Genomic DNA, 21738 nt, shown 5'->3' with positions numbered 1-21738 from the left:
ACCATGGGGGTAATATATACCATCTATAGGTGGAACCATGGGGGTAATATATACCATCTATAGGTGGAACCGTGGGGGTAATATATACCATCTATAGGTGGAACCGTGGGGGTAATATATACCATCTATAGGGGAACCGGGGGTAATATATACCATCTATAGGGGAACCGTGGGGTAATATATACCATCTATAGGTGGAACCGAAGGTAATATATACCATCTATAGGGAACCGTGGGTTAATATATACCATCTATAGGGGAACCGTGGGGTATTATATACCGTCTATAGGTGGAACCATGGGGTAATATATACCATCTATAGGGGAACCGTGGGGTAATATATACCATCTATGGGGGAACCATGGGGGTAATATATACCGTCTATAGGTGGAACCATGGGGGTAATATATACCATCTATAGGTGGAACCATGGGGTAATATATACCATCTATAGGTGGAACCATGGGGGTAATATATACCATCTATGGGGGAACCATGGGGGTAATATATACCATCTATAGGTGGAACCATGGGGGTAATATATACCATCTATAGGGGGAACCATGGGGGTAATATATACCGTCTATAGGTGGAACCATGGGGGTAATATATACCATCTATAGGTGGAACCATGGGGGTAATATATACCATCTATAGGGGAACCATGGGGGTAAAATATATACCGTCTATAGGTGGAACCATGGGGGTAATATATACCATCTATAGGTGGAACCATGGGGGTAATATATACCATCTATAGGGGGAACCATGGGGGTAATATATACCGTCTATAGGTGGAACCATGGGGGTAATATATACCATCTATAGGTGGAACCATGGGGGTAATATATACCGTCTATAGGTGGAACCATGGGGGTAATATATACCGTCTATAGGTGGAACCATGGGGGTAATATATACCATCTATAGGGGGAACCATGGGGGTAATATATACCGTCTATAGGTGGAACCATGGGGGTAATATATACCATCTATAGGTGGAACCATGGGGGTAATATATACCGTCTATAGGGGGAACCATGGGGGTAATATATACCATCTATAGGGGAACCATGGGGTGATATATACCGTCTATAGGTGGAACCATGGGGGTAATATACTCATCTATAGGTGGAACCATGGGGGTAATATATACCATCTATAGGTGGAACCGTGGGGGTAATATATACCGTCTATAGGTGGAACCATGGGGGTAATATATACCATCTATAGGGGGAACCATGGGGGTAATATATACCGTCTATAGGTCATGTATGTGAGTGTGTGTGTAGTGTGTCTGTGTGTGTGTGTGTGTGTGTGTGTGTGTGTGTGTGTGTGTGTGTGTGTGTGTGTGTGTGTGTGTGTGTGTGTGTGTGTCTGTGTGTGTGTGTGTGTTTGTGTAGTCACCAGCACAGAGTCGTTGTTGGTCAGGTCGACCACAGCAGCAGCTTCTGATCCCTCACAGGTCAGATCCACCACCTCCTCCACACCTGAACACACACACACACACACACACACACACACAAAATAAGAAGGGGGTGGGGTGGGGGGGGGACTGTTGTCATGGTAACACGGTTCAACACTGAGGCTACATCTCCACCGCTACGTTTTGGTATAACAAGGAATATCTTCTGCTACGTTTCCCCCTCTCATTCCCCCTGCTCCTCTCATTCCCCCTGCTCCTCTCATTCCCCCTGCCCCTCTCATTCCCCCTGCTCTGGTGGTAACAGCGGCCATGTTGTGTATAGTTTAGGGTCCTCGCCACCACCAGACCAATCAGCATTGAGCAGAGTGAACATGGAGCTGGACTTGAATGGCCTTCTTTTGACTGAAAGTTCTGCCAAACTACACTTGTTCTTCTCACCAGATCCATGTCCTCTTCCTCTCAGCCTGCTGCATTAACGCTCCACCTACGTAAACACCTTCCTGTCATCAACGGCGCCGTCACTACGGTGACCAGCGTAGCGCGCGCAGTGTAAGCGTAGGGTTCGGTTCCCTGGGAACTAACTGGTTCAGCAGAAACCAGAACCCAGTCAAAAAGCCCAAATATTCAGCCCAATCAGAAGCTGGGTCCTGGACTCAGGGCACCCCTGGTGAAACTGAGATCACTTTGGGCTCAAAACTCAAACCGTAGCGCTGGAGATGGAGCCTGGCAGAATTCACCTGAAAGATTCTGATACTACTGATGTGTACTGACTGTCCTCGGGGTGGTCCATCACATGGGTGGGGTCAGCATCGGACGTCCCGCTAACACAAGCCGCCCTGCTAGCCGCCCTGCTAGCTGTCCGGCTAGTCGTCCTGCTAGCGTTAGCTCTGCTGGTCTTGGTGCTGGAAACCCGAGGACTTCCTGTGCTCCTCCTCTTCCTCTGAACCTGAAGACACACACACACACACACACACACACACACACACACACACACACACACACACACACACACACACACACACACACACACACACTTTTAGACATGTTTCTGTTGTTAGCTAAGAGATGGAATAAAGAGGAGTAACCTTCACACAATACAAGTCAACGGAGAGATGCCCCCTCCCCAGTGGGGGCGGGGCTTAATATGCCCTGTCTCTCTGTGATAGGAGGACTGATCTCAGATCCTCTTTTCACTTGTAATGTTTGTGTCTGATCTGAGAGAAGAAGAGAACTTACAGAGCTGCTCATATCAGAGACACTGACAAGTCTGCAGAGAGAGAAACACAGTTAGCATCAACTGTTAGCATCAGAGAAACACAGAGTTACACACACACACACTGACTGTTCTGTTAGCATCAAATATGGATACTGACACTATGTTTCTATCTAGTATTTGAATACCACAGAACAGTTTCTACAGAAAAGCTAAATTAAACTGTGGCTTTTTAAAGCATAAAAACAGCCCTGACATCACCATCACCAAACTCCACCAGACTCCATGTAAATAATCAGGACTTTTATCATCGTAAAACACACTTCATTCAAAGTGGACAGAAACTAAATAAAACTACCAAAAGCCGTCTTGGTTCATCTTTCCACTGTTCCAACAATCACCACTCTGGTTTGGTTGAAATAAACCCTTAATTCACCCATTTACATGTGGAGATATGCTGGCTCTATACATGCTAAAAGTCCTGATTATTTACATGGAGTCTGGTGGAGATATGCTGGCTCTATACACGCTAAAAGTCCTGATTATTTACATGGAGTCTGGTGGAGATATGCTGGCTCTATACACGCTAAAAGTCCTGATTATTTACATGGAGTCTGGTGGAGATATGCTGGCTCTATACACGCTAAAAGTCCTGATTATTTACATGGAGTCTGGTGGACATATGCTGGCTCTATATACGCTAAAAGTCCTGATTATTTACATGGAGTCTGGTGGAGATATGCTGGCTCTATACACGCTAAAAGTCCTGATTATTTACATGGAGTCTGGTGGACATATGCTGGCTCTATACACGCTAAAAGTCCTGATTATTTACATGGAGTCTGGTGGAGATATGCTGGCTCTATACACGCTAAAAGTCCTGATTATTTACATGGAGTCTGGTGGAGATATGCTGGCTCTATATACGCTAAAAGTCCTGATTATTTACATGGAGTCTGGTGGAGATATGCTGGCTCTATACACGCTAAAAGTCCTGATTATTTACATGGAGTCTGGTGGAGTTTGGTGATGGTGATTTCGGGGCTGTTTCATGTTAAACTAAAAGGATCTTACTCTTTAACTAAAAGGTCTATCTTTGTAGGGATCCATCCCATAATGTTGTCAGACACTTAGAATAATAATCTGAGTCTGTCAGCAGCAACAGCAGAACGTTTAGTGACTCTAACTGCTGCTGAACATTAGTCCTGTAGGGTTACATTACAGCTCGGTTCTGGTTTAATACTGGACCAGTTTCACAGATTGTTGTTCCATCAGACACTCAGACACACAAACATGGAGACAGAGAGTCCAGGGTGAAAGTTACCTTTAAATAATTCTGACCCAGAGACTGTTTAGTTAGCCGTTAGCAGGTAGCTAGCAGCCGGCTTTAGCGGTGTTGTGTTCAAATCGGTTCCCTTTCGAAAAGCGTTTTCTGTCTCTGGTGGAAATAAAATAATGTATGTTAAGTTTTCCCAAAAATGTTCTATGTAAACCGCCTCTGGTTGAGTTCATGTTGGAGGAAACGTTACGTTGGGTTTCTGGGTGTAACGTTATTATATGAACGTTGAGTTTAGTGGGGAAGAGTTTAGATCGAAACCGATTTTAACACAACACCTGTAACGTTAACAACAGAGTCTCACCGTCGCCGTGCTTCCTCTCCTGTTAGCCGTTAGCCGTTAGCCGCACTAACGGTCACACATTTAAACATTTAAATATCAGAATAAACGGATTTATCGCCGCCGAGCAGCTACTGCTAATGCTAGCTTCTACCGTTGCTAATGTTAGCTTCTACTGCTGCTAATGTTAGCTTCTAATGTTAGCTTGTACCGCCGGCTTCCTTCTTCTTCTTCTCCTCTCTTCTGTACCGGAAGCTGTAGGCAGAGTTTATCATTGTTCCCGCCCCCTGCTGGTTCACAGTGAGAAGTGCAGATTTTTTTTTATTTTTATTTACGGTAGTAAAGAACATAGGTACATCGCCAGTATGTACAAATACAAATAGTCAATACCAGAGGTGCATATACAAAGAAAAATATATGTAGAAAAGAAATAAAAAAGTAGAAAAGAAAAGTGCAGTACATATTAAGTCAAAAGTACCACCGGTACATGAGAAATGTTTCAAACATACTTCTTATTCTGAATGTCTCGTATGGTGTTTCCGTATTGGTTCAGTTCTTGAAAGAAGCGTTCAGGTCTGAGTCGGCCCAGTTCTTCTTGTGAATGTGGAATTTCCCCAATAACAAAATAAACAACATCTTTGTCCATCTCATTGCCTTCCTGAGGAATAAAACACGTCATGTAAAATTACAAAGTAGTGACATTATTTTTTACTATGAAGGAAATGATTCGAATAAATGCCATATTTTCATTTTAAATCTTTTGATTTTGTAAATGGTCTAAAAGCAAACCAAATATTCACCAATTTAAAAATGACATGAAAATATATTTTGAAACTTTAAAAGGACTGACGTGTAAGTAGCCATCCGGACTCTGAACATCTACGATGCCTTTCAGCCTCTTTGATGTAAACTCCATTTTGTTTGTATGTGTGCAGTTAATGTCTTCAATGTTTGTATGTTTCTGTACTGGAATAATAAAGTTTTTTGAAAGCAAAAAAAACAAAAAAACACGTCATGTTTCCTAAACTCTTCTTCTTCTTCTTCTTCTTCTTCTTCTTCTTCTTCTTCTTCTTCTTCTTCTTCTTCTTCTTCTTCTTCTACTTCTTCTTCTTCTCTTCTGCTTCTTCTTCTTCTTCTACTTCTTTTTGGCAGATTACTACTTTTGTATTATACCGCCACCAGCTGTACAGGAGTGTGTAATACCATATATACTTCATAGAGTCTAGGCTTGAATTACTTCAAAACAAAACACAAATAAATAAAATAAAATAACATATATATATATATATATATATATATATATAAACTTATATTCTTTTCATTAAACCAGTATTAAGAAGAAAAATAAATAAAGCTTCAGGTCTCTCCCTTGTCATACCCTGTTCTTCAAGTATATCATGTATTGAGTTCTCTTCTTCCATTTCCTGCCAGTTTATTCTATTATAATTATATTTCTCACATACAAAAAGTAAATTTTCTACATCTTCTTTGTCTTGGCATTCTATGCATAAGCCAGTACCAGTACCTACTATATGTAAGGTAGCATTCAGTCCTGTGTGACCTAATCTAAGTCTGGTATATAGACCACTTCTTCCCTTCTGTGTAAACTCAGCAGTAACCCTTTTCCCGGTTACAGTCTTCTGTATTTTATGGTAGTGTCTAGCATTAAACTCTGCCTCCCACTCAGTTTGCCATCTTTGCATATTTTCAGACTTAATTATGGATTTGGCTTCACCCTTCCCCAGTGGAACATTATACATTTGTTTTTCAGCATCTTTTTCGCAATTGTATCAGCCTCTTCGTTTCCTGTAAGACCTATATGAGCTGGAACCCAACACAACTGAATAGTGATACCAAGGTTCCTGAAATGCAATAGTAAATGTTTAATTTCAATAATCATTGATGAATGATCTGTATCTAAGCTATGGATAGCTGTTCCTAAACTCTTCTGTGATGTTATTAATTATATTTATTAATTATAATATATTTATATAACAATAAACATCACACTGTTATTCTGTTAAAGTTGGCCTGAAATTACTTTTATTAAATTACAGAAACCTCCCCATTATCAGATAAGATGTTTGATAAAGGGTAACTTCTGTCTGGTTTATATCTCAGCACACAGCTACACTATATAATCTAATGTCTGGTTTATATCTCAGCACACAGCTACACTATATAATCTAATGTCTGGTTCATATCTCAGCACACAGCTACACTATATAATCTAATGTCTGGTTTATATCTCAGCACACAGCTACACTATATAATCTAATGTCTGGTTTATATCTCAGCACACAGCTACACTATATAATCTAATGTCTGGTTCATATCTCAGCACACAGCTACACTATATAATCTAATATCTGGTTTATATCTCAGCACACAGCTACACTATATAATCTAATGTCTGGTTTATATCTCAGCACACAGCTACACTATATAATCTAATGTCTGGTTCATATCTCAGCACACAGCTACACTATATAATCTAATGTCTGGTTTATATCTCAGCACACAGCTACACTATATAATCTAATGTCTGGTTTATATCTCAGCACACAGCTACACTATATAATCTAATGTCTGGTTTATATCTCAGCACACAGCTACACTATATAATCTAATGTCTGGTTTATATCTCAGCACACAGCTACACTATATAATCTAATGTCTGGTTTATATCTCAGCACACAGCTACACTATATAATCTAATGTCTGGTTCATATCTCAGCACACAGCTACACTATATAATCTAATGTCTGGTTTATATCTCAGCACACAGCTACACTATATAATCTAATGTCTGGTTCATATCTCAGCACACAGCTACACTATATAATCTAATGTCTGGTTTATATCTCAGCACACAGCTACACTATATAATCTAATGTCTGGTTTATATCTCAGCACACAGCTACACTATATAATCTAATGTCTGGTTCATATCTCAGCACACAGCTACACTATATAATCTAATGTCTGGTTTATATCTCAGCACAAAGCTACACTATATAATCTAATGTCTGGTTTATATCTCAGCACAAAGCTACACTATATAATCTAATGTCTGGTTTATATCTCAGCACACAGCTACACTATATAATCTAATGTCTGGTTTATATCTCAGCACACAGCTACACTATATAATCTAATGTCTGGTTCATATCTCAGCACACAGCTACACTATATAATCTAATGTCTGGTTCATATCTCAGCACACAGCTACACTATATAATCTAATGTCTGGTTTATATCTCAGCACACAGCTACACTATATAATCTAATGTCTGGTTCATATCTCAGCACACAGCTAGACTTCATCATCTAATGTCTGTAATGCATGTTGTGTAGAGTTTTAATCTTTTAGTTCATTAAATTCTAACCCACTGAGCTCCTCTCTTCTCTCTCCTCTCTCTCTCTTTCCATCTGTGTGTTTCCATGTCCCAGAAAGTCTTGTTACTGACCTAGCTCTGGGAGCTTACTCCCCAGAGTCCTTATGGTTTATCACCCAGCATGTTTCCTTGGATTAGGGTGGCCCCTAAATCATAGTTGCAGCTATCGCCATGGTCCTGCTGCACACCCTGCTATGCCCTGCTACGCCCTGCTACGGTCCTGCTACGCTCTACTACGCCCTGCTACACTCTGCTACGCCCTGCTGCATCCTGCTACGCCCTGCTACATCCAGCAGTGCCTTGCTACGCCCTGCTGCATCCTGCTACGTCCTGCAGTGCCTTGCTACACCCTGCTGCATCCTGCTACGCCCTGCTACATCCAGCAGTGCCTTGCTACGCCCTGCTGCATCCTGCTACGTCCTGCAGTGCCTTGCTACACCCTGCTGCATCCTGCTACACCCTGCTACATCCTGCAGTGCCTTGCTACACCCTGCTGCATCCTGCTACGCCCTGCTACGCTCTGCAGTGCCCTGCTGCGCCCTGCTACACCCTTCTACGTCCTGCTATGCCCTGCTACGTCCTGCTACACCCTGCTACACCCTTCTACGTCCTGCTACGCCCTGCTACGCTATGCAGTGCCCTGCTATGCCCTGCTACACCCTTCTACGTCCTGCTACGCCTTTCTACGTCCTGCTACGCCCTGCTACGCTCTGCAGTGACTCTGCTACGCCCTGCTACACCCTTCTACGTCCTGCTACGCCCTTCTACGTCCTGCTACGCCCTGCTACGCTCTGCAGTGACTCTGCTACGTCCTGCTGCATCCTGGTTTATACTTTCAGCCCTGGATGATTATCGGGACGTTATCTGTGTTTTATCTGACCGATAACTATAAAGTTATTAAAGTAAAAGGTGTACTTTGTCTCAGCTCCAGCTCTGAGTCTCTCTGCTCTGGATTAAGTCACCACTGAGTCTCTCTTCATGTGGAATAAAGCTTAGATTGGGCCCAAAAACTCAAGGCCGACCCCACCCGAGCCTGTGCACGTTGTGTCCGATCCCGGCCCGACACATTAACTGGAATTATGAGCCTGATTTGAACCCGACAATGTTTTAATCTGTGGGCCGTTATAACTGACGTTCTCAACTACAACAAAGAGTGATTTGAACTGCAGAAATCAGTTTAGAAGGAGTACGCTTGGAGACGTAACAAAAGAGGACACTGAAGGCTGACTATCATCTGTTCTGCCATGGCGAGCCTGCTTCATGTGTCTGGTCATCGTCTCCGTGTTTTTGCTGTCACAGGCGAGCAGCGTGCCGCACTTAATGCACTCGACAACGCCAACACACATCACTACCCACGACTTGTTGAAATGGTTCCATACATAGTCTGATCAGTATATATATATATATATATCAGTATATCTGTTGTTTCCTGTTTGTTAGGACAGTTGTACGTTCTGTTTAGTACTTCAGTTACGTTTTGATTTAGTTCTAGATTCTGTTATCTTTGGGTTAATAAACGGTGGGCAGCTTTCAGATCAACGTTCATGCTCAGCCTGTATGGGAAACATCTGGAAGGAATAGAAATACTTTGGCTGGATGTACATTTTACTAAATAATTATATAATTAATAACATAATTCCCCAACTCTTAATCACAGATTCTTGTTAAAAAGTGACGAAACTGAACTCGGAGAGAAAGGGAACTCTTTAATGTTGAAAGAAGATTTATGAACGTCTTTACAGAGATATGAAAATATAAAACACAGCAACTGTGTTACACACTAACAGCTACATGCTAACTATCTAAATATACACGTGATGATATCATCGGTTTGGGAGGACAGCGGTGATGTCATCTTCAGCAGGGTCCGTCCCGCACGATCAGGATGTCGGCATTTTTCTCCCTGAACAGAAACACACAAAAGTCAAACGTTAATATAACATTTCTGATACAAACTGTCTGAAAACACAAGACTTTCACCCAGGAAACAGGTGTTCATGTCCTGAAGAAGTTAAGGAGAAAACACAAGACTTTCACCCAGGAAACAGGTGTTCATGTCCTGAAGAAGTTAAGGAGAAAACACAAGACTTTCACCCAGGAAACAGGTGTTCATGTCCTGAAGAAGTTAAGGAGAAAACACAAGACTTTCACCCAGGAAACAGGTGTTCATGTCCTGAAGAAGTTAAGGAGAAAACACAAGACTTTCACCCAGGAAACAGGCGTCCATGTCCTGGAAGAAGTTAAGGAGAAAACACAAGACTTTCACCCAGGAAACAGGCGTCCATGTCCTGGAAGAAGTTAAGGAGAAAACACAAGACTTTCACCCAGGAAACAGGTGTTCATGTCCTGAAGAAGTTAAGGAGAAAACACAAGACTTTCACCCAGGAAACAGGTGTTCATGTCCTGAAGAAGTTAAGGAGAAAACACAAGACTTTCACCCAGGAAACAGGTGTTCATGTCCTGAAGAAGTTAAGGAGAAAACACAAGACTTTCACCCAGGAAACAGGTGTTCATGTCCTGAAGAAGTTAAGGAGAAAACACAAGACTTTCACCCAGGAAACAGGTGTTCATGTCCTGAAGAAGTTAAGGAGAAAACACAAGACTTTCACCCAGGAAACAGGTGTTCATGTCCTGAAGAAGTTAAGGAGAAAACACAAGACTTTCACCCAGGAAACAGGTGTTCATGTCCTGAAGAAGTTAAGGAGAAAACACAAGACGTTCACCCAGGAAACAGGTGTTCGTGTCCTGAAGAAGTTAAGGAGAAAACACAGACTTTCACCCAGGAAACAGGCGTTCATGTCCTGAAGAAGTTAAGGAGAAAACACAAGACTTTCACCCAGGAAACAGGTGTCCATGTCCTGAAGAAGTTAAGGAGAAAACACAAGACTTTCACCCGAGGAAACAGGTGTTCATGTCCTGAAGAAGTTAAGGAGAAAACACAAGACTTTCACCCAGGAAACAGGTGTTCATGTCCTGAAGAAGTTAAGGAGAAAACACAAGACTTTCACCCAGGAAACAGGTGTTCATGTCTGAAGAAGTTAAGGAGAAAACACAAACTTTCAACAGGTGTTTTTTTAGGAAATGTATGTTGGTTAGAAACACAAGTTACCAAACAGTGTTTGTAAGTTGGGAAAACACAAGACTTTCACCCAGGAAACAGGTGTTCATGTCCTGAAGAAGTTAAGGAGAAAACACAAGACTTTCACCCAGGAAACAGGTGTTCATGTCCTGAAGAAGTTAAGGAGAAAACACAAGACTTTCACCCAGGAAACAGGTGTTCATGTCCTGAAGAAGTTAAGGAGAAAACACAAGACTTTCACCCAGGAAACAGGTGTTCATGTCCTGAAGAAGTTAAGGAGAAAACACAAGACTTTCACCCAGGAAACAGGTGTTCATGTCCTGAAGAAGTTAAGGAGAAAACACAAGACTTTCACCCAGGAAACAGGTGTTCATGTCCTGAAGAAGTTAAGGAGAAAAACACAAGACTTTCACCCAGGAAACAGGTGTTCATGTCCTGAAGAAGTTAAGGAGAAAACACAAGACTTTCACCCAGGAAACAGGTGTTCATGTCCTGAAGAAGTTAAGGAGAAAACACAAGACTTTCACCCAGGAAACAGGTGTTCATGTCCTGAAGAAGTTAAGGAGAAAACACAAGACTTTCACCCAGGAAACAGGTGTTCATGTCCTGAAGAAGTTAAGGAGAAAACACAAGACTTTCACCCAGGAAACAGGTGTTCTGTCCTGAAGAAGTTAAGGAGAAAACACAAGACTTTCACCCAGGAAACAGGTGTTCATGTCCTGAAGAAGTTAAGGAGAAAACACAAGACTTTCACCCAGGAAACAGGTGTTCATGTCCTGAAGAAGTTAAGGAGAAAACACAAGACTTTCACCCAGGAAACAGGTGTTCATGTCCTGAAGAAGTTAAGGAGAAAACACAAGACTTTCACCCCATCATGTCCTGGAGAACTTTCCCATCTGTTTGTACGAATGCTTCGTGGGTATTTTAGTCAGTATAAGAATTAATCAGTATAGTTGTAGTATTGTTGTAGTATTGTTGGTTTTGAAGTAGAGTAACGAAGGTAAAGACTCACAGCCTGTATATATTATATGTATGTACTGTATATATTGTATATGTAAAGACTTAGCCTGTATATATGTATATATATAGTATTATATGTATATATTATATGTATATAAATATTGTATATATTATATGTATATATTGTATATGTAAAGACTCACAGCCTGTATATAAGTATATATTGTATATGTAAAGACTCACAGCCTGTATATATATATATTGTATATATTATATGTATATATTGTATATTTAAAGACTCACAGCCTGTATATATGTATATATTGTATATATTATATGTATATATTGTATATATAAAGACTCACAGCCTGTGGACACACAGAGAGCACTCGTTGGCGTAGGTGGCGCCATCGCTGCCGCATACTGGAGAGAAGTTCAGAGGACACGCCTGAGACACACTGGTCCCCACACAGGAGGGCTGCAGACAGACAGGTAAAGAGACAGACAGGTCAGAGAGACAGACAGGTAGAGAGACAGACAGGTCAGAGGACACGCCTGAGACACACTGGTCCCCACACAGGAGGGCTGCAGACAGACAGGTAAAGAGACAGACAGGTCAGAGAGACAGACAGGTAGAGAGACAGACAGGTCAGAGGACACGTACAAGACACACTGGTCCCCACACAGGAGGGCGCACACAGACAGGTAAAGAGACAGACAGGTCAGAGAGACAGACAGGTAGAGAGACAGACAGGTCAGAGGACACGCCTGAGACACACTGGTCCCCACACAGGAGGGCTGCAGACAGACAGGTAAAGAGACAGACAGGTCAGAGAGACAGACAGGTAGAGAGACAGACAGGTCAGAGGACACGCCTGAGACACACTGGTCCCCACACAGGAGGGCTGCAGACAGACAGGTAAAGAGACAGACAGGTCAGAGAGACAGACAGGTAGAGAGACAGACAGGTCAGAGGACACGCCTGAGACACACTGGTCCCCACACAGGAGGGCTGCAGACAGACAGGTAAAGAGACAGACAGGTCAGAGAGACAGACAGGTAGAGAGACAGACAGGTCAGAGGACACGCCTGAGACACACTGGTCCCCACACAGGAGGGCTGCAGACAGACAGGTAAAAGAGAGACAGACAGGTCAGAGACGCATACAGAGACACATTGTTCCCACACAGGAGGGCTGCAGACAGACAGGTAAAGAGACAGACAGACAGACAGGTAGAGAGACAGACAGGTCAGAGGCACGCGTGAGACACACTGGTCCCCACACAGGAGGGCTGTAGACAGACAGGTAGAGAGACAGACAGGTCAGAAGACAAACCTGAGACACACTGGTCCCCACACAGGAGGGCTGCAGACAGACAGGTAAAGAGACAGACAGGTCAGAGAGACAGACAGGTAGAGAGACAGACAGGTCAGAGGACACGCCTGAGACACACTGGTCCCCACACAGGAGGGCTGCAGACAGACAGGTAGAGAGACAGACAGGTCAGAGGACACGCCTGAGACACATTGGTCCCCACACAGGAGGGCTGCAGACAGACAGGTAGAGAGACAGACAGACAGACAGGTAGAGAGACAGACAGGTCAGAGGCCACGCCTGAGACACACTGGTCCCCACACAGGAGGGCTGTAGACAGACAGGTAGAGAGACAGACAGGTCAGAAGACAAACCTGAGACACACTGGTCCCCACACAGGAGGGCTGCAGACAGACAGGTAGAGAGACAGACAGGTCAGAGAGACAGACAGACAGGTAGAGAGACAGACAGGTCAGAGGACACGCCTGAGTCACACTGGTCCCCACACAGGAGGGCTGTAGACAGACAGGTAGAGAGACAGACAGGTCAGAGGACACGCCTGAGACACACTGGCCCCCACACAGGAGGGCTGCAGACAGACAGGTCAGAGAGACAGACAGGTCAGAGAGACAGTACGCTACGTTTGATCAAGAAGTGGTGGTACCGTCAGACAAGTACCTGATGGTCATCAGACACGTCATCACTTAAAGAAACTACAGAAGAGTTTAGTTATGTTAACGTTAGACTACAGAAGAGTTTAGTTATGTTAACATTAGACTACAGAAGAGTTTAGTTATGTTAACGTTAGACTACAGAAGAGTTTAGTTATGTTAACATTAGACTACAGAAGAGTTTAGTTATGTTAACGTTAGACTACAGAAGAGTTTAGTTATGTTAACATTAGACTACAGAAGAGTTTAGTTATGTTAACATTAGACTACAGAAGAGTTTAGTTATGTTAACGTTAGACTACAGAAGAGTTTAGTTATGTTAACATTAGAACAGAAGAGTTTAGTTATGTTAACGTTAGACTACGAAGAGTTTAGTTATGTTAACGTTAGACTACAGAAGAATTTAGTTATGTTAACGTTAGACTACAGAAGAGTTTAGTTATGTTAACGTTAGACTACAGAAGAGTTTAGTTATGTTAACATTAGACTACAGAAGAGTTTAGTTATGTTAACGTTAGACTACAGAAGAGTTTAGTTATGTTAACATTAGACTACAGAAGAGTTTAGTTATGTTAACGTTAGACTACAGAAGAGTTTAGTTATGTTAACGTTAGACTACAGAAGAATTTAGTTATGTTAACGTTAGACTACAGAAGAGTTTAGTTATGTTAACGTTAGACTACAGAAGAGTTTAGTTATGTTAACATTAGACTACAAAGAGTTTAGTTATGTTAACGTTAGACTACAGAAGAGTTTAGTTATGTTAACGTTAGACTACAGAAGAGTTTAGTTATGTTAACATTAGACTACAAAAGAGTTTAGTTATGTTAACGTTAGACTACAAAGAGTTTAGTTATGTTAACGTTAGACTACAAAGAGTTTAGTTATGTTAACGTTAGACTACAGAAGAGTTTAGTTATGTTAACGTTAGACTACAGAAGAGTTTAGTTATGTTAACGTTAGACTACAAAGAGTTTAGTTATGTTAACGTTAGACTACAAAGAGTTTAGTTATGTTAACATTAGACTACAGAAGAGTTTAGTTATGTTAACTTAAGACTACAGAAGAGTTTAGTTATGTTAACGTTAGACTACAAAGAGTTTAGTTATGTTAACGTTAGACTACAAAGAGTTTAGTTATGTTAACGTTAGACTACAAAGAGTTTAGTTATGTTAACGTTAGACTACAAAGAGTTTAGTTATGTTAACGTTAGACTACAGAAGAGTTTAGTTATGTTAACGTTAGACTACAAAGAGTTTAGTTATGTTAACGTTAGACTACAGAAGAGTTTAGTTATGTTAACGTTAGACTACAGAAGAGTTTAGTTATGTTAACGTTAGACTACAGAAGAGTTTAGTTATGTTAACGTTAGACTACAGAAGAGTTTAGTTATGTTAACATTAGACTACAGAAGAGTTTAGTTATGTTAACTTAAGACTACAGAAGAGTTTAGTTATGTTAACATTAGACTACAGAAGAGTTTAGTTATGTTAACGTTAGACTACAGAAGAGTTTAGTTACGTTAACATTAGACTTCAGAAGAGTTTAGTTATGTTAACATTAGACTACAGAAGAGTTAAGTTATGTTAACATTAGACTACAGAAGAGTTAAGTTATGTTAACATTAGACTACAAAGAGTTTAGTTATGTTAACGTTAGACTACAGAAGAATTTAGTTATGTTAACAGACTACAGAAGAGTTTAGTTATGTTAACGTTAGACTACAGAAGAGTTTAGTTATGTTAACATTAGACTATAGAAGAGTTTAGTTATGTAAACGTTACGGTAATAATGAAGTTCTTACCCTCCTGTAGAGCCGGGATTTATCCTCCGCATCTGGAACAGAGACATTACAATGTTAAGGTTTTCAGTCCTTTACACCTGACTATAATTCAAACGCTAACTCATTACACCGGACTCTAACTCTAAGCCTTTTACACCTGACTCATTAAAATCAGACGTGACTTCACTTCCTGAAGATTACCACGTGATGCAGAACGTGATGTAGCTCCATTTGTTTCCTAAAGTTAAATAAACTCTCTGTTTCCTTTTCTCTTCTAACGGGACATGAACCCCTCCAACCTGCCTCTTTGGGGCTATCATACTTCCTCACCTTACTTTCTGCTTTGCTCCCGTCAGAACTACACCTGACTCTGATTAAACTAGGGATGCACTGAATCCAGATTTTTGGGGTAAGGCCAAATACCGAATCCTCGTCCTCAGTCCATGAACACAATAAACACATTAATGAAGTAAACAACGTCCACAGCCTCTACAATAGTTAAATGTAACAACTTAATGTTGAATTCACATCGTAGGAAAGCACCTTGCTATAGCGCCAGCTGGGTCTCTAACCAGGGTATGATGAAGGCATGTTGGGGGGGTTGAAATTAGAAAACTAACGTAAGCTAACGAGCAGCAGTCGGCCGTTCGGTCCCCCTGTAGGGAGACTCTGAGAGAACAGCTGACAGCCCGGGAGAGACACTGTCTGGTTAACACCAGTTTTTAGCTGTGACTGTCCTTCCTTTGCCGTACCTGAAGTTGCTGCATTCTGGCTGCTGTCTGGAGATTCCTTCATGCACAACTCGTATTCTTTCAGATGTTTCGTTACCAAATGTTGTAACAGCGGCCATGTTATGTATAGTTTAAGGTCCTCGCCACCACCAGACCAATCAGCATTGAACAGATTGAACATGTAACTGGACTTGAATGGCCTTCTTTTGACTGAAAGTACTGCCAAACAACAACTTTTTCTGCTCACCAGTTCCATGTCCACTTTCTCACAGCCTACTGCATTGAACGCTCCACCTACGTAAACACCTTCCCGTAATCAACGGCGCCGTCACTACGGTGACCAGCGTAGCGCGCCGAGTGACAGCGTAGGGTTTGATTCCCTGGGAACAAACTCTTAGGTTCAGCAGAAACCCAACCCCGTGAAAATGCCCAAATATTCAGCCCAATCAGAAGCTGGATCCTTGAATCGGTGCATCCCTGGTGAAAACACCTGTCTTACCTGCACAGAAGAAAACGGCAACACTGACGAGCAGAAGAGTCCGGCCAAACATCCTGATGGAAATCTGAAAGTCAAATTTAACCAAAAAACAAAGAAGCTGCAGTCGTTTGAATCTCTAAGTTTTCCTGCTGTCTGATTGGCTGCTGGGTCCGTGTGTCTGTGTGCAGGTCGTCTGTGGTTGTGATGTTTGGTGGCGGCTGGCTGTTGTCATATAGAGGACGGGCTCGCTGTGGTGTTGTGACGGCTGCCTGGTGTGTGTCTGTGTGTATAGAGTGTGTGTGTGTGTGTCTGTCTGTGTGTGTGTCTGTGTGTGTATAGTGTGTGTGTTGTGTGTTTGTGTGTGTATGTGTGTGTGTGTGTCTGTGTGTGTATAGTGTGTGTGTTTGTCTGTGTGTGTATGTGTGTGTGTGTGTCTGTGTGTGTGTGTGTGCGTCTGTGTTGTTGTTGTGACGGCCCCCCCCTCTCTATTGTTCCTCTCTAATCTCCGGATCAACATTCTGCTGACGGAGAGAAACCGTCCGGAGGAAAAACAAGTCAGTCACGAGTCTGAAGCACAACACGCTCACACAAACAGACACAATACATTATATTACAATATATGTATATATATATATATATATATATATATATATATATATATATAGGTTACTATGGTATTTATACATGGCTGTAGTTCTTTATATCTGGAGGTTACTATGGTATTTATACATGGCTGTAGATCTTTTTATCTGGAGGTTACTATGGTATTTATACATGGCTGTAGTTCTTTTTATCTGGAGGTTACTATGGTATTTATACATGGCTGTAGTTCTTTATATCTGGAGGTTACTATGGTATTTATACATGGCTGTAGTTCTTTATATCTGGAGGTTACTATGGTATTTATACATGGCTGTAGTTATTTATATCTGGAGGTTACTATGGTATTTATACATGGCTGTAGTTCTTTATATCTGGAGGTTATTATGGTATTTATACATGGCTGTAGTTCTTTATATCTGGAGGTTACTATGGTATTTATACATGGCTGTAGTTCTTTTTATCTGGAGGTTACTATGGTATTTATACATGGCTGTAGTTCTTTATATCTGGAGGTTACTATGGTATTTATGTATTATCTTGCAACACGTTGTATATTTGTGTCTGCAGGTTTCTCCTAAATTCTCCAAAGTTCTCCTCTAGGACCTCTGGTTTAAAATATACAGACACCGTTACTGTAATCCTATTGGCTGGTTCTAAAAAAACTAATATATTCTAACTTTCTACAGATACAGACATGATGAGTGTTAAACCAGAAGTAGACTAACAAACAGAGCTCTGGGTGTTAAACAGAAACTGTTTATATATTAACGCAGAGTTTCCCCAGGTGTTCCCAGTGCTCCCAGTTCCTCTGCACACCTCCGCCAGGTGTGGAAGTAAACTTCATTCATAAAGCACGCTTACAAGGTGCTGTAGCTTTAAAGGTGCTCCAAGCGATGTTGGGTGATGGCACTTTTTGTTGACGTTCAAAGTATTGTACCAGCGTACCAGCACTAGACTCAAATATGCCATCCGCTACATTGGGAAACATGAACAGGCTATGAGAGCAAACTCTATGGCTGAGAAACGTCTGGGTAAGGATGTTATTGGCTTCTGGAAGGAGGTGAGAGCTCTAAACAGGGCCAATACATTGCTTCCGTGTGCTATAGAGGGGGTGTCTGGAGCTGCCAATATAGCTGAGCTGTGGAGGCAACAGTATTCTGCCTTATTTAACTGTGTTAAAAGTGACTCCTACAATGTGACAAATATTGTCAACAGTAATCCAGAGATAATCACCTCCAGTGAAGTCTGCCAGGCCGTAGCACAGTTATCAGATAAGAAAGCGAGAGGGCCAGACCACATTACAGCAGAGCACCTTAAGTTTGCTAGGTGGCAGTACTGCTTGCTATTTGCTTTTCTGGATTTATGACCCATGGCATGCTACCTGAATCTATGTTGTCTGTTACTCTTGTGCCTGTCATCAAGGACAAAGCTGGCAAGGTTGGGAGTTTGGATAATTATAGGCCGATAGCCCTAGCCAGAGTGATATCTAAAGTACTGGAAAGAATTCTGCTTGATCATCTATGTCCTTATATTGGTACCACTGACAATCAATTTGGCTTTAAAGCTAAGCTTGTTACTGATTTGTGTATTTATGCCTTGAAGGAGGCAACACAGGGGTACATAAGGCAGAATTCATCTATGCTAGTTGGGTTTATTGATGCTTCCAAGGCCTTTGATAGAGTCAATCATTATAAGCTATTTGAAAAACTGAGCCAAAGGGGTGCACCTGACAGTATTATAAGAATTCTGGCTTACTGGTATGCCAACCAGAATATGCAGGTTAAATGGGGTAATACAGTCTCTGCCTCCTTTGGGGTAAGTAATGGGGTACGTCAGGGGGGGCTACTCTCACCAGCACTCTTCAACGTGTACATGGATGAGTTATCCAACCAATTGACAAGATGTAAAACAGGCTGTATGATTGGTAACGCCTTGGTAAATCATCTCATGTATGCTGATAAGTTGGCCATTTTCTCTCCAAGCAGTGCTGGTTTTCAGCTGCTACTGAATATCTGCTCTGAATATGGGGTGAAATATGATGTGTTGTATAATGGTAAAAAGAGTGCTGTCTTGATATGGAGGACAAAAGTGGACAAAGACATTTGTTTTCCAGACTTTTATCTATCAGGACAAGTGATGAGTGTCTGTAATAAAATTAAATATCTGGGTCACTACATTACAGATCAGTTATCTGATGATGAGGATGTACTCAGGCAGCGTCGCATATTATATGCCCAAGCTGACATGTTGGAAAGAAAATTCCACACGAGCACGGATGACGTCAAAATGAGTCTGTTTAAAGCTTATTGTACTCCTCTGTATACTGCTCCCTTGTGGACTAAGTTCAGAAAGCCAAGCATGCAGAAGCTCAAGGTTGCTTATAATGACTGTATGAGGATACTGCTCAACAAATCCAGGTGCTCTGGTGCAGGTGACCTGTTCTGTAATGCAGGGTCAGCACCTTCCAGGCATTGTTGAGGAGTCTCATCTACAAATTCATTTGTCACCTGAACGTCTCCCAAAACAGTGTTGTTATGCTATTAGTAAATCCTAGGTTTAGTACCATACGATACCAATCATCACTATGGAAACACTGGCATTAAAGGAATTGCTCCAAGCTGGTTTAAATCCTATTTCTCGGACTGATCTCAATTTGTTAATGTTAACAATAAATCCTCCAAGTACGTTAAAGTTAACCATGGTGTTCCACAAGGCTCAGTGCTGGGACCAATTCTATTCTCCTTATATATGCTTTCTCTTGGTAATATTATTAGGAAACACTCAATTAACTTTCACTGTTATGCGGATGACACCCAATTATACTTGTCAATCAAGCCAGACGAAACCAGTCAGTTAGCTAAACTTCAAGTATGCATTAAAGATATAAAATCCTGGATGACCTACAATTTTCTGATGTTAAACTCAAACAAAACTGAATTTATTGTGCTGGGCCCTAAACACCTCCGAACCTCATTATCTAAAGACATAGCTACTCTGGATGGTATTGCCCTGGCCTCCAGCACTACTGTCAGAACTCTAGGAGTTATTTTTGATCAGGATATATCCTTCAACGCCCACTTAAAACAATCCTTTAGAACAGCCTTTTTTTCACCTTCGTAACATTGCTAAAAATAGGAACATCCTGTCTCAACGATGCTGAAAAACTAGAACATGCATTTGTTACTTCCAGGCTGGACTATTGTAATTCCCTACTGTCAGGTTGCTCAAATAAGTCCCTTAAGACTCTCCAGCTGATCCAGAATGCTGCAGCGCGTGTTCTCACAAGAACTAAGAAAAGAGATCATATTTCTCCTGTATTAGCTTCTCTGCATTGGCTTCCTGTAAAATCCAGGATTGACTTTAAAATCCTTCTCCTGACCTACAAAGCTCTAAATGGTCAAGCACCATCATATCTAGAAGAGCTCTTAGTACCTTATTGTCCCACTAGAGCACTACGCTCCCAGAATGCAGAGCTACTTGTGGTTCCTAGAGTCTCTGGAAGTAGACTGGGGGCCAGGGCCTTCAGCTACCAGGCTCCGCTCCTGTGGAACCAGCTCCCAGTCTGGGTTCGGGGGGCAGACACCGTCACCACATTTAAGAGTAAACTGAAAACCCTCCTCTTTGATAAAGCTTATAGTTAGGGAGTGAGGAGTTGCAGCGTCCGCCTAGCCCGGCGGGGCAGTTTGTATAGCGGCAGACACAACACCCCTTCTTTTCTCTGCTTCTCTTTACAGTCATCAGATTTACCTATCATATAATTAATAATATAGCGAGAGTAGATGGAGGCAGGCCAGTACAGCCCGATCCGGTTGGGGAGAGTTCTAGCCTGACCAGGCATCTCTCTTTAACCTGCCTCTCTTAGTCATTCTATTATTATTTTATACTGACGAGGAAGTTCCTTCCTTCTTATGACACAATGAGCTGCTCTCTCTTTTCTTTTTCTTTTACGTGCATCCTGTCCCAGAAAAGCTTGTTACTAACCTAGCTCTGGGGGGAGTTAACTCCCCGGAGTCCTTATGTTTCTTCTTCGCAGAGCTACACTCTGCGATTCCCTGCTGTGCCCTGCTATGACATGAACTACTACGACTACCATTGAAGTCACTGTTCCATTATCTTTAATGTGACTATTATCACCACTGTTCATCACACCCCCCACCGGTCCCGTCAGACACCGCCTACCAAGAGTCTGGGTCTGCCGAGGTTTCTTCCTAAAAGGGAGTTTTTCCTCGCCACTGTCGCAACAGCCACTGCTAATGCTTGCTCTTGAGGGAATTACTGTAATTGTTGGGGCTTTGGAAATTATAGAGTGTGGTCTACACCTACTCCATCTGTAAAGTGTCTCGAGATAACTCTTGTTATGATTTAATACTATAAATAAAATTGAAATTGAAATAAGTGTCTTTTATAGAAATGTATTGTTGTTTCTTCTGTTTTTTATTTATTTGTATATGTTTCTATTTGTCTT

General features: G+C 41.8%; 2 protein-coding genes across 5 annotated transcripts in view; both read right to left on the bottom strand.

The window, feature by feature from the left end:
• rnf4 (ring finger protein 4) overlaps positions 1 to 5186 on the bottom strand; it is a 9276-nt gene extending 4090 nt beyond the window's left edge. The window contains exons 1-5 of the mRNA XM_039813103.1: positions 5106 to 5186; positions 4765 to 4913; positions 2663 to 2693; positions 2198 to 2372; positions 1408 to 1490 (exon numbers count right to left, since the gene is read on the bottom strand). Coding sequence (XP_039669037.1) covers positions 1408 to 1490; positions 2198 to 2372; positions 2663 to 2693; positions 4765 to 4913; positions 5106 to 5171 — 504 coding nt within the window. The 5' untranslated portion in view covers positions 5172 to 5186. The remainder of the gene's footprint in view (positions 1 to 1407; positions 1491 to 2197; positions 2373 to 2662; positions 2694 to 4764; positions 4914 to 5105) is intronic.
• Positions 5187 to 9339: 4153 nt separating this feature from the next.
• Positions 9340 to 16995, bottom strand: LOC120566852 (probable pancreatic secretory proteinase inhibitor). 4 transcript variants are annotated; one of them, XM_039813512.1, is made up of 4 exons: positions 16692 to 16989; positions 15483 to 15514; positions 12058 to 12170; positions 9340 to 9556 (listed from the first exon to the last, which is right to left on the bottom strand). In XM_039813512.1, exons 1-4 carry the CDS (start codon positions 16741 to 16743, stop codon positions 9511 to 9513), a joined length of 243 nt encoding a protein of 80 aa, XP_039669446.1. In that variant the 5' UTR covers positions 16744 to 16989; the 3' UTR covers positions 9340 to 9510. The 4 variants fall into 4 exon arrangements, with proteins under 4 accessions (XP_039669446.1, XP_039669448.1, XP_039669447.1 ...); XM_039813514.1 differs by lacking the exons at positions 9340 to 9556; positions 12058 to 12170 and adding exons at positions 12369 to 12781; positions 13029 to 13165 and having other exon boundaries at positions 16692 to 16995; XM_039813513.1 differs by lacking the exons at positions 9340 to 9556; positions 12058 to 12170 and adding an exon at positions 12963 to 13165 and having other exon boundaries at positions 16692 to 16995.
• Between the last annotated feature and the right edge of the window lie 4743 nt (positions 16996 to 21738).

This window comes from Perca fluviatilis, chromosome 10 (assembly GCF_010015445.1).
Source record: "Perca fluviatilis chromosome 10, GENO_Pfluv_1.0, whole genome shotgun sequence".
NCBI lineage: Eukaryota > Metazoa > Chordata > Actinopteri > Perciformes > Percidae > Perca > Perca fluviatilis.
Note: the sequence above shows the minus strand (reverse complement) of the source record. Positions and strands in the feature narration are given on the sequence as shown.

Coding starts and splice junctions, on each gene's coding strand:
- LOC120566852 (XM_039813512.1), bottom strand. CDS start 16,743: ATGTTTGGCCGGACTCTTCTGCTCGTCAGTGTTGCCGTTTTCTTCTGT. Junction 15,515..16,691: donor TGCCGTTTTCTTCTGTGCAG/GTAAGACAGGTG, acceptor TCTCTGTTCCAG/ATGCGGAGGATAAATCCCGG. Junction 9,557..12,057: donor TCTCTGTGTGTCCACAGGCT/GTGAGTCTTTAT, acceptor GTTTCTGTTCAG/GGAGAAAAATGCCGACATCC.